The sequence below is a fragment of the Saccostrea cucullata genome, unplaced genomic scaffold (genome assembly GCF_032062105.1).
Source record: "Saccostrea cucullata isolate Sc308-1 unplaced genomic scaffold, CSIRO_AGI_Scuc_v1 ctg101, whole genome shotgun sequence".
Classification (NCBI taxonomy): Eukaryota; Metazoa; Mollusca; class Bivalvia; order Ostreida; family Ostreidae; genus Saccostrea; species Saccostrea cuccullata.
Genome location: NW_026939309.1, coordinates 744,940 through 757,076, shown reverse-complemented (window position 1 = coordinate 757,076; position 12,137 = coordinate 744,940). Strand labels below are relative to the sequence as shown.

The 12,137-nt window shown below is 31.6% G+C and overlaps 1 protein-coding gene across 25 annotated transcripts in view; it reads left to right on the top strand.

The window, feature by feature from the left end:
• Positions 1 to 3,592: 3,592 nt before the first annotated feature.
• Positions 3,593 to 12,137, top strand: part of LOC134252797 (trichohyalin-like) — a 29,136-nt gene continuing 20,591 nt past the window's right edge. For 11 of the 25 annotated variants that reach the window (XM_062735329.1, XM_062735323.1, XM_062735337.1 and 8 more), the window contains exons 1-7: positions 3,596 to 3,874; positions 5,053 to 5,297; positions 8,351 to 8,452; positions 9,449 to 9,571; positions 10,143 to 10,292; positions 11,226 to 11,366; positions 11,602 to 11,790. In XM_062735329.1, the coding sequence (XP_062591313.1) occupies positions 5,061 to 5,297; positions 8,351 to 8,452; positions 9,449 to 9,571; positions 10,143 to 10,292; positions 11,226 to 11,366; positions 11,602 to 11,790 (942 nt within the window). In that variant the 5' untranslated portion in view covers positions 3,596 to 3,874; positions 5,053 to 5,060. Of the gene's footprint in view, positions 3,875 to 5,052; positions 5,298 to 8,350; positions 8,453 to 9,448; positions 9,572 to 10,142; positions 10,293 to 11,012; positions 11,070 to 11,225; positions 11,367 to 11,601; positions 11,791 to 12,137 lie in introns of all 25 variants that reach the window. The other 14 variants (XM_062735320.1, XM_062735319.1, XM_062735321.1 and 11 more) reach the window with 8 other exon arrangements.

The window sequence follows — 12,137 nt, the reverse complement described above, 5'->3', positions numbered from 1 at the left end:
CATGCGCCATTATGTGCGGTAATGGTTAATGCGTGTGGGTAATATTCGTTTAAATAAAGGACAATTAACATTTCGAAATAATATTATAAAATAGGAAAGGTTGGGGCTATCTTTGAAAATTAAGTTTGTTTGCCATCTCCTGGGGCCCGTTTTACAAAAGAACATACGACTAGGACCAAAATTTTCTGCTTATAACTCTCTTATTTTTATTAAATTGAAAATGGTTTTAAACTTTAAAATAGGATTGTAGAAAGATATTTCTATGATAGCAATTTTAAACTCAATCATTTATTGTGCAAATATTACAATCAACCAATTAAAGTTTTGGGTCTTAGTCGTAAGTTCTTTTTTGTAAAACTGGCCCCTGATTGATGCGAAAGTCCATTGAGCTCATTTTTGTAGGTAACAAAAAATTTCGCGTTATAACGCAAAACTTCATTGAATAGACGCGAAATTCTCGCATAATGCGTAATTATTTGAATAAAGTAGTATTACTCAGGAATGTTTGATATTGACTGACAGATAAGAAACATGAACACAGACGCGAACTTCTATGAATTTAAAAATGACATTTCCTCAGTATGCTCAGAAGATGTCGAGAATGGGATTGATTAGTCTTCAGAATTTTGCATTTTATTTCAAAACCCTATGAATTAATCAAATGGATATATTCTTTTAAAAATTTATTGTCTTTCACTTTTTGGTTGAATCCAAGATATATTTAGGACTTTTTTTCCTGGAAGAAAGTGTGACGGTTAAAGGATTTAAGAGTACAGGCACATTCCGTCTGATGAAGGAAAGGTTCATACTTTTACGGATCCGGTTTTAATTTTACACACCAAAATAAGATTCTGATTATGACTTTTCTATTGAAATAAAATCTTTTTGAATTATTGAAAATAATTTAGCAAGTATATATTTGTTTAATATAGTGTCACTGTGCCTACAAATCATTTAATTAATATATGTTATTTATGGAAATTAACACTTTACCGGGTACTCTCTGTTTATAGGATCTATATGTCATTTAGAACATGCACAGACACAAAATCCTTATTTGCCTTCATGGACCTAAGCTCTTTTTTTTTAAACAAACTAACTTGAGATCTATTTCAATTGATTTTAAGTCTATATCACCTTTTTTGAATTTTTTTTTTTTAATTTTTGCAAAGAATGATTGTAAAAATTTGATATTCTAAAAATGCAGGTATACGTATTCAGAACACTGTTTTGTTAACATTATTTGGTCAACCATAATAGATTATTTTTTGTTAACCTTGAATATATTACTTAATAGTGTTAACGAAAAATGGCATATAAACAGTTTAGATTTTGAGAATCATTAAAAATAAAGATATTATGAGATTTTTTTCTGAAAGACGTCGACAGATTCAACATATTTTCCAATAAAGATTTCAAATATTCTCTTGGCAAATATATATTTTTGAGTTTCATAAGCTTTAATAGAAATTTGATGCGGTTAATGCATAGCTAAGTCAAAAATTATATCACTATAAATTATACAATTTCTTTCTATCTAAGCGTTATAACCAACCTGTATGTATTACAAAATGGACAAGAGATTTAGGTTTGCAGAATGACTTTAATTGGAGAGATCTTTTTACAAACTTGAAATACATAAGTAAAGATTCAAATCTCAAATGGTTTAATTATAAGATCATACATAGAATTCTTGGAACCTGTAAATTGTTGTTTTTATCTAAAATTAAAGATAATCCATTGTGCTCTGTCTGTAATCTTGAGCAGGAAACTTTGAAGCATCTTTTTTATTACTGTCTTCCTGTTAAGGGAATATGGGATTGTTTAGAAGAATGGATTTTACAGAAAACTGGAAAAAATATTAACTTAGACCCAATTTCTGTTATATTAGGTATTTCTGGCAAAGAAAACACATCTTTAAATGTCATTATATTGCTTGTAAAACAGTATATATACCAAAAATCTAAAAACTGTAAACCTTTGATATTTAACGAAGTAAAAAATGTAATATATAAATACTATAATTTTGAAAAATACTTGTTTGCATTAAATATGGAAGACACCCAGTTTAAAAAGAGATTTGTTAGACAATCTATTTGATAAATGATTAGCTTTATATGATATTCATAAATGGACACTGTAACTTTTACTTTTGTTTGTTTGTATTTATAAATATACTTATAGTGATAGTAAACGGTGTCTTCTAGCTACTCCCACTTTTTAAAAATCTCAATTCCACCTATTCCCACTTGCAAATAACAACAGATGTTTAGATTTACCTGTATTTTGTACATTTTAAGACAGAAAATAATGAATACATCTATGAGAAAATATGATTTATTTCGGATGTTTGAAATAATAAAAAGATCTTACAAGAAAAAGCAACTAAATATCTAAATTTAAGAACATAGTTAATTATTTGTTTACACAAAATTCCACCTATTCCCACATAAAATCTTACCTTTTTCTACGTGATTTTCAAAAAGTGGGAATAGGTAGAATGAACCATAGTAAACACAGTGTAATATATAAACATGCATATATATGCATATGTATATTGAATCATCTTTTTGTACAATTCATAAATAGGTGATACTGAAATGGATGAGTGAGGTGGAAGAATCAGTGAGTGAATGTTTAATAAAAATCCACAATGATTTTGTAAATATAATGCTATTTGAAAGTTGTATTCTGGAAATAAAAAAAAAAAAAAAAAAAAAAAAAAAAAAAAATTATATCACACTTCTCTCTCTCTCTTTTGGCTCTCTCTCTCTCTCTCTCTCTCTATGAAAAATAACCTACAAAGATATGTCTTTTATGGGTATTTTAGTTAGTTTATGATTTAACGTATTCAAATAAAAGAAATAGGAAAAGCTTTATTTTGAGTTTCTGAATTACGACATTCTAGATAATCACTTCAAAAATAATCATATTTTGTTTTACCTCCCCCCTTTATTTGATGTTATAAATGAAAAATTAATACATTGAAACAAATTGGCGGGCGATTAAATGTTTTGTTTGTTTGTTTTACGTCTCTTCGAGATTTTTTTTTACCGACATTGAATCGACACCACTTGGCGGTAGAAGGCGATGAGAAATGTTTTTCGTGCTGCATGGTACCTGGTACACGGGACATGGGTTTATATGGTCTTAGTAATTCAGTTCTACTGTGTCTTTAAGCAACAATTTTAATAGTTAAAGAATTTTAATTATCCAGTATATTTTGCAAGCATTAGAATGAATCGATCATTAATTTTGATCAATTTTTGGTAAACAACAATCTTTTTTTAAACACAACTTTAGCCCTCTCTCTCTCTTTCTCTCTCTCTCTCTCTCAAATACCGGGGTATATAGACCTCAAACAAAGGTTTGCTTTATAATAAGTCTATGAATAAATTTTATCCTCAAGAGCAGCAGTAGAAATCCATAGCGCCTATGCAGAAAACAAACGGTTTAGCATATCAGTGATAAGGAAGTGGAATTTAAATTAACACAAATATGAAAACATTCCTTGGTCGTCTTCCATCTCCCATGGCAAAGCAAACATTTTGCCGGATTTTTATAGGCTATACGCATATCATTTTGTTACTATTTTCATTCATTGCAAGATTCTGTTTACTTCCGATTTATTCTGCGTTACATTTTATTTGATTTACAACTGAAATACATCTGACAGTTTGCAAGCTTAAATGAAGAGCATATAGTTTTGATTATCTAAGAACTGAATTTATACATTTCTTGATTAATATCCTTCCACTAGATCGTTATTCATGTGAGAGAGACTTGTTGCTAACCACGCTATTGTGTGTCGCACCTTGTCAACAATCTGAATCTTCCATTTATACGTAGAGAGCAGCGCACACGTGCCTCAAGGGTTAGTATTAATCTTTTAATTAGCCTCCCAATAGATAAAAGAAAAATGTGTTAAAATTCGAACATATTCAGAAAATCACATTCATTTTTCAGGTGATGCGATTTGAATTCAGAAGTATAAAAACTGATAAATAGCAAAATAAATAACTTGTTCTTGTCAAAAGGTTTAAATATTATGTTTGACAAAGCATATGATTTTGTTTATTACTTTATCAGTATAAAACAACACATCAAGAATAATTTTTAGAAATTTATTGGAAGTTGGAATTAAGAATTAACTGAATTTTATTTGAATATTTTCACTAATCCGACTATTCTGAGATTCCTGATTATATTTTCACCAACCTTTAAAATCTTAATTCATGAGCAGGACATCATGAAATTGTCAGGACTGACAGGAGTTTGTTGTGCATAATGACTTTAATTATAAAATATATACTAGTAATTTAAATATGGTGATTTGGGTAAAATTATTGCCACCTATACTTGGGATCATTCATTGCTGCGTAAATTGATGCCTTGAAAAAAATAAGCATATATACATGTATTATAGAACTGATTTAAAATCCTTTGTCATCTTCCCATAACCTGGTCATAATGATTTGTGTCACAAAATTGGGATCAAAACAGATTTGGCAAGGGGTAAACAAAGCATTAAGTGGTATTTAAACATTTATGATCGTTGATACTCCAAGGCTTTATTGTGCGGCTATTGTTGTTTATTGATGTGATCAGATCATGTAAACCTTAAGTATCTAAAGTTTAACAAGTGAAAAATAGGTGTACAAAAACTATACCAAGTTTTGCATGAGCATATCTTTTAAAAATAATTTTAAAATGTTATATTACATTTTTTATGCTTCAGCTGGCTAGAAATTCAAATTTAAAATATTTTCATTAAATTTTGTATTATCAGCACTTTCAATCTAAAAGGTTGATTAAACACTTTATTCATCTGTCTTAATTATGCTTGTGTTTGATTAATATTAATTTAACTAAAGTAGATTTGTTTAAAATTATTATAAATCTTAAATTTTGCAATGTTCTGAAAATGGGTGTAAAAAAATATATGGTTTTAATTGGTTTATCTTATAAAATTCTCTAAGCTGTGGAAAAAAAGGAAGGGTGTAAAATGTGAAAATGTTGATGACAATACATGTATATAGAATTCATCGACAGGTGACAAAATGAGTGCCGCGATGGTCGACAGAAATGCAGACTACCCCTCAGCTGATTATGGTCGGCCCATGTATGACTCCAGACCACAGAATGATTATGGACATCCATCATACGACTATAATCGTCCAACCTACGATTCCTACCAGCAGCCTGGGGACTATAACAGATCGTCCTATGACCCTCCCCGCGCCCAGGAGAGGTATGATCAACCCTCACAGTACCAGCGGGCCCCGGATCCACCAGTGGTAAGATTTGACTGTTTCTGACTAAATGTTTGGTGTACATGTATTTGTTTTATGAACTATTAACAGTTGTCAAGATTTATTTCCCTGGATAACAATTTAAATACATTTCATGATAATGATCATATAATAGAAGAGACTACATATATCCACTTTATGATAAATTGTAACAAAATATTTAAGTTGAATGATTGATATTTTAAAGAGTAAAAATATATTATTTTATTTATTTTGAAGAATGAACTCAGTTTTTTTTAAAAAAGATTTACCGTGTCCAACATTTTCAGACATACTATAATTAATTTCTGGAACTTTTATCGCAGCAGCATGTTTAAAGATTTGTAAATCCCACCATTAGAGGACTCTGTTTGAAGTTAATGGAATTTGAAATTTACAGATTTATGTAAATATTTTAAAGTTAATAATGAAAATGATCACAGCTAGGTATACAGTGGAATATTTTGTTAATGATGATGTTTTAAATGCCAACCGGAGAGGCACAAACTGTTTTTATTATCCCAGTTTTCTACAGAGGAAAAGTTGACTACGGTTATTTTCATAAATGTCAACTTGATCATTAATGGAATAATAATAAATTCACTGCTTCAAGGAAGAAATATTAAGATACCAGAACTTCACTGCACACTGTATTATGCATATCTCTCTATTCACAGCTTTAAAAAACTACAGCCGTTAAATATATTTGCTTTCTTGACATACTATAAGAACTATTGATTTTCTGTGCAAACTGTGTGTTGATTGAATTTTAACGTTTAGATATAATTGAAAACTAACATTATGAAGGTGGAAAATGATCACAGAGACTCTTATCAGAGAAAACCGGCTTAAAACAGTACAAAGAATTTACAAACAATAACTTTTTAGGTCACCTGAGTAAACTCAGGTGACCTATTGCTATCCGTTTTCGTCTGTCGTCGTTCGTCGTACGTCGTAGCTTTTGAACATTTTCAGCTTCTTCTCTGCAACCACTGAACCAATTTTAACCAAATTTGGCACAAAGCATCTATGGGTGAAGGGGAACAAAAATTGTGAATTTCATCTGTTTAAAATTAATGCAATCTTTAAAAATCTTCTTCTTTACTCCTGACCATCAAGCAGTCAAACTGTTTGCATTGTAATCAGTAAAAATTGTGATTTCATGGCCCTGGGGTCAGGGGTTCTAAAGTTAATATATAGAAAATGCATTATTTCTTTGAAAATCTTCTTCACTGCTCCTGGGTATTAAATAAGCCAACTAAGTAGATAGTTATGATGAGTGGTGCCTCTAAAAATTGTGATTTTTTGTTTCAATTGATTATATACAGTGAAAATACATGATTTCTTTGAAAATCTTCTTCTCTGCTCCTGGGTATTAAATAAACTAACTAAGTGCATAATTATGATGAGCAAGAGTGTCTCTATCAAAATAGTGAATTTTATGGCCCCAGGGTGTTTGGTGTTGGGGGGGGCTTATTTATATAGTAAAAATACATGAAATCTTTGAAAATCTTCCTCTCTGCTCCTAGATATTAAATAAACTAACTAAGTGCATAGGTATGATGAGTTGAGTGCCTTTACCAAAATTGTGAATTTTATGGCCCCAGGGTTTCTGGTGTGAGGGGGGGGGGGGCTAATATAGTGAAAATACACAAATTCTTTGAAAATCTTCTCTGCTCCCTCCTAGGTATTAAATAAACTAACTAAGTGCATAGTTATAATAATAAAAATTATGAATTTTATGGTCCCAGGGTCACTGGGGGGGGGGGGGCTCTATAGATTATATAGTAAAAATACATGAATTCTTTGAAAATCTTCTTCTCTGCTCCTAGGTATTAAATAAACTAACTAAGTGCATAGTTATAATGAGCAAGAGTGCCTTTACCAAAATTGTGAATTTTATGGTCCCAGGGTCAGGGGTTCTGGTGTTAGGGCACACTTATATAGTAAAAATTCATGAATTCTTTGAAAATCTTTTTCTCTGCTCCTATATTAAATAAACTAACTCTGCATAGTTATGATGAGCAAACATGCTTTTACCAAAATTGTGAATTTTATGGTCCCAGGGTCAGGGGTTCTGGTGTTGGGGGGGAGGGGTGCTCTATTGATTATATAGTGCTTTGAAAATTTTCTTCTCTGTCTCTGGGTATGAAGCAGATGAACTACCTATATAGTTATGATGAGCAAGGGCCCTAATCTTGCAGAATTGTGGATTTTCAAGGCCCCAGGGTCAGGGAAGGGGTGCATATACTGAAAATGAATTAATTGTTTGAAATCTGTGTGTTTTTAAAATTTGTGCAATGTGTAGACCTAGGGTTTTATTTCACAGTGTCACTACTGATTATAATATTACTTAGAATGCATTTTTGTTCCCCTACCTTGCGTATGCATATTCATACCCCTGAAGGTGATCATGAATACCGGTAATGAATTTCCTTGAATTTTTCATGAATTTTATTCATGAAATGTTCATGAAACGTTCATGAAGATCCTATGAACTTATAATTGAACATTTTCATATCAATAAACCAAGCTAAGCAACTGCTAAGTGTAAGTTATGATGATCAAAAAATTGAATGCCATATAGCATCTGGCTTAAAACATGAATCAAATTCAATAACTTTTATAAAGTTTAATTTAATGTCCATTTAAATTTAGAAAGGTAAACACTTTGTTAACATCAGTTCTTGATTCATTGCTATTGTGTGCAAGATAAAAATTTATAAAAGACCATCTCTAAGCATAATATCTTGGTTTACTTCTCTCAATCCCAGATTTAAACTTTGGGCACTTTTGTAGCAACAATGTTCATATCCCCTTTATTGTCATTTGAAAAGAAAAATAGATTGCCAATTACAATAGCATTTTAAATATTTTTATAATACCAGTATAGGGAAAAAGGAAAATTTTTACATTTTTTTAAATTAAATTACAAAGTAGAATATATAGTTCATGAAATACCTTAATTACTATAAATTTCATGCACTCTTAAATGTTTTATGTAATATAAAATAACTTTTAAAATCTTTGTGTATTTGATAAGAGCTGCTGATTTACAGATAACTTCTGGAATAGTCAGTTTAAGTGATGAAAAAGCCAAAGAGCGTAAACATCTGATACAGATGGAAATGCGTAAGGAGTATGAGGACCACATGCGGCGAGTATGTAGCTCCCGGCGCCCCCTATAGGCGGGGACTGACTTCCTAATGCTTCTGTATCTAGTGCATGAACAGTTGACATTTAGTCAGAGCATGAGTAAATTATCTTTGTCTCATTCTAGTGTTAGACTTGTCATTCTCACCTAGGAATGTGATCAAATGTATAAATAGATTCTCACATTTTAACAAATTTTTAAGCTTTCTAGAGGAATAATTTAAAAATTTGATTTGTAAGCCACATATAATTTTTTGATTTGATTACATTTCACTTCACAAAATCATTATTTTAAGTTATTTTTATCTAATGGTAGAGTGTATATGTTCATATATTTTTTCCCTTTCATTATTAGATACATGTACATTTCACTTTAAATTTGATAGTTTTTGATTAAGTAGGCATATATATGGAAACATTTGAAACAGCTTGATTATTTTTAAACTGCAGGAATATTATTCACTAAATAGGTAGAATATGGTGAGGGGAACCTGTACTTTTTTGGGATGAAAAGACTCGAGGGGGATGACTTGTCATTTGAAATCTTTTTAGTACACTGGAGAGCACTGTATAACTTTTTCAGATTTCTCTCATTTGCTAGGAAGTATATATCCATAGTTACGTAGAACTAAATATATGTTAGAAATCAGAAGGAACAAAGAACAGTTTAGCTTAACACAGTTCTTTCTCTTAAAATAGATACAGGTACAATGTATTTATAAATGAATCAAATTATTCAAGACTTTGTATAAAGCTGCTGTCAAGATGGGAAGAGATTAATTCTTTGGGTTTATGACCATGATCAAGAATTTTTGCTTAAAACTCTCAGTAAAATAAGTGTAGATTGAGAACTAACTGGGGATCTTCAAAAACAGACAATTGTCATCCTGGGAGTGGATTTTAGTATACTTAAAATCATGATTATTGGGAAAGATTCCCCCTTTCTGTAATGTTGGTGACTGGTTGTGTGGTACTTTAGCCTGGACTATCCTGTTTGTTTTTAGCAAAAGCCTGTGTATTATACCACAGGGGGCCCCGAGCAGGGACTTCCCATAGGAAACTATGGCCAGACTCGCAAGATTCTGAACGACGAGCGACACAGAGACTACAATAAATTTATGAAGGAGGTATACTGGTGCGCTAGTTATACAAAATACCTGTAGTCTTGTAGACTCGCACCATTTGCACATTGTACTTTTATCATTTTATTTATTTCAGTTATAAACTTTCTATACTAAAGAGTCTTTTTCAGGTCTTTATTCAGGTGTTTTTAATTTTGGATTTTCTAACATTATTGAATCATTAGCTAATTTAAATATTGTACCTCTTTGTTTTATTAACATATTCTTGTCTTTAATTGTGCTAGTTAATACTTCATGCTAGAAATTTCTTGTTTCTTTAAATAACAATAATCTCTACCTGAATGAAGGTAATTAATTCAGTGATTTATTTATTTTTATGTCTTAATCAAATTTTTATTTCAACAAATTTTCCTGATTACTTTTGCACTTTCTTTCTTTCAGACAAACACCGATACTATCACCTCTTTTCTACACTATATCAAGTTTAAAATTTCAATGAACCAGAGTCATTGTTCAGTTGAAATCTCTCTTAAAAATAGGAAAAAAAAACAATCATAAGGATTTACAAAAGAAATCATTTTATTTAAGTGATTAAAGCCTTTTTTCCATACACTAGAAAGAGGAGCAAGCGAGCCGACACCGAGATGAGATGTTACAGCAGCGACAAGTGTCGCCGCCTCGTCAACCCCAGGCCGAGATGTATGACCACAACCAGATGTCACAGACGCTGCGGGAGGAACGCAAAAAAGAGTACAACGATTACCTGGTGAGTGGCCGCGTAAATGTGTGGACTGATATCAATAACCAGAGACTGTAGTGAACTAAGACTTACCTTAAAAAATTAGAGATTCCTGCATGTGTATTAAAAAGTAATAAAGGAAATAGGAAAGATTTACACTGATCTTTAGGCACATATTACTTCTCATTTTATTAATTTTCTGCATAGGAATTGTAATAAATCAGTTGTAATTTTCAGAGATTTGTCTCCCTTTAATTGTATCCATATCATATCATCTCCCAGAATCACTGATTCAAAGGACATACCCAAATAAGAAAAAGGAATTTTTTTTAGAATGGTTACTACAATAGTTACATAGACATTTTTAAAAATTGGACACAAATGTTTATTAAATGATTCTTCTATATATTTAACTGTAAGCAAAACTAAGCATATTTTTGAAGGCATTAAGCAAACAAGGATTTTGTTAACAATCAATATTAATACATTAAGTACATATATGCATGGGTTTATGTTTTAAAAAAATCAAATTTAAACCAAAATGTATAAATTGATTTACCAGTAACATACACCAAACTGATTCTGTCTGTTCACATACAATAGAAGCACTCACTCTCATGTAGCACTTTTTTCCTCTTGTATTCAAATCTGCTATAGTGCTGATCCTGAGCATGCATGCCCTATCATACTCTGTATAAAAAGTAAGAGTGACCAACATTGTTCACTAATAATAAATAATTTCTAAAGGAGAACCCTAGGCAAAGACCTTCCAGGGATGGTCGCCCTTTGGGTACCCCATCACAGGTAAAGTCATGTGATGGTCATGTGACCAGGTGGAGGCAGAGCCTGAGTGGGGGGCGGGGCTTTAGTATTAGTGCATCATCACATCATGCTTGTGGATAGGGAGCTAATTAACATGACGTTAGCTTTGTTTAACCTTGGTTTGTCCTGATATAACAGAAACAGAAGGAGATTCTGGAGCACGAAAACGCTCACCGACCAGTAACGCCCCCTGGTGGCCTGGCTATAGGGGGATACGATGTATATCGCAATCAACTCAAAGCAGATAGAAAGCGTGAATATAGGGAGTCTTTGCTTAAGGTAAAGCAGCAGTATACCCTTCTTTTTCTGTGAGAGATTGGTTATTTAAGTACTGGACTTTATAGCTTATCTTTCTGACTGATTTCAATTGCCTACATTTTTTTACACAATTTTATATGAGCTTTATCTTTTATTGGCCTACTTGAAATCATTACTAGCATTTTTTCCTCTTCAGTTTAATTCTTTTCTAGAATAAAATCAAAAGTGAATAAGCTTTTATTTTTAAACTGAATAGCAACAAAATGAGCAATGGTTGCAAAGAGCAAAAGAATTAGAATTGGACACGTCCCCCAGCCATGAAGGGCACTTGGACACGGAGCGCCCCCTAGTGGGCTCTCCGCGGAACGTAATCATAGATTATAAAAAACTTAAAGAAGAGCTAAGTGCAGAGCGTAAGAATGATTATAATCGACTTTTGGAACAGGTAATTTCCCACCTTAAAATTAGAGAGCTAGGTGTCCATGCCTGATCATAGCCCTGTGTAGGATAAGCGCTTATAGAATCTTTACTGAGTAGTGTAATAAAGAATAAGAACCAAATACTATAGGACCTGCCAGTACATATATAGAGTAGTCCTATATATCTCCACTTTATAGATATAGTGAACTGTGTATTGTTTTGTAACAATGTAGCTTTAACCCATCTACAATTTACTCTAGAATTAAACCCAATAAATCAAGTTCACAGTATGTGCATGTTTGTTTGTTTTAAAACTCATTCATCGTTACACAGGGAGGTATAAATTCATCAAATGCATGTCAAACTTACTGC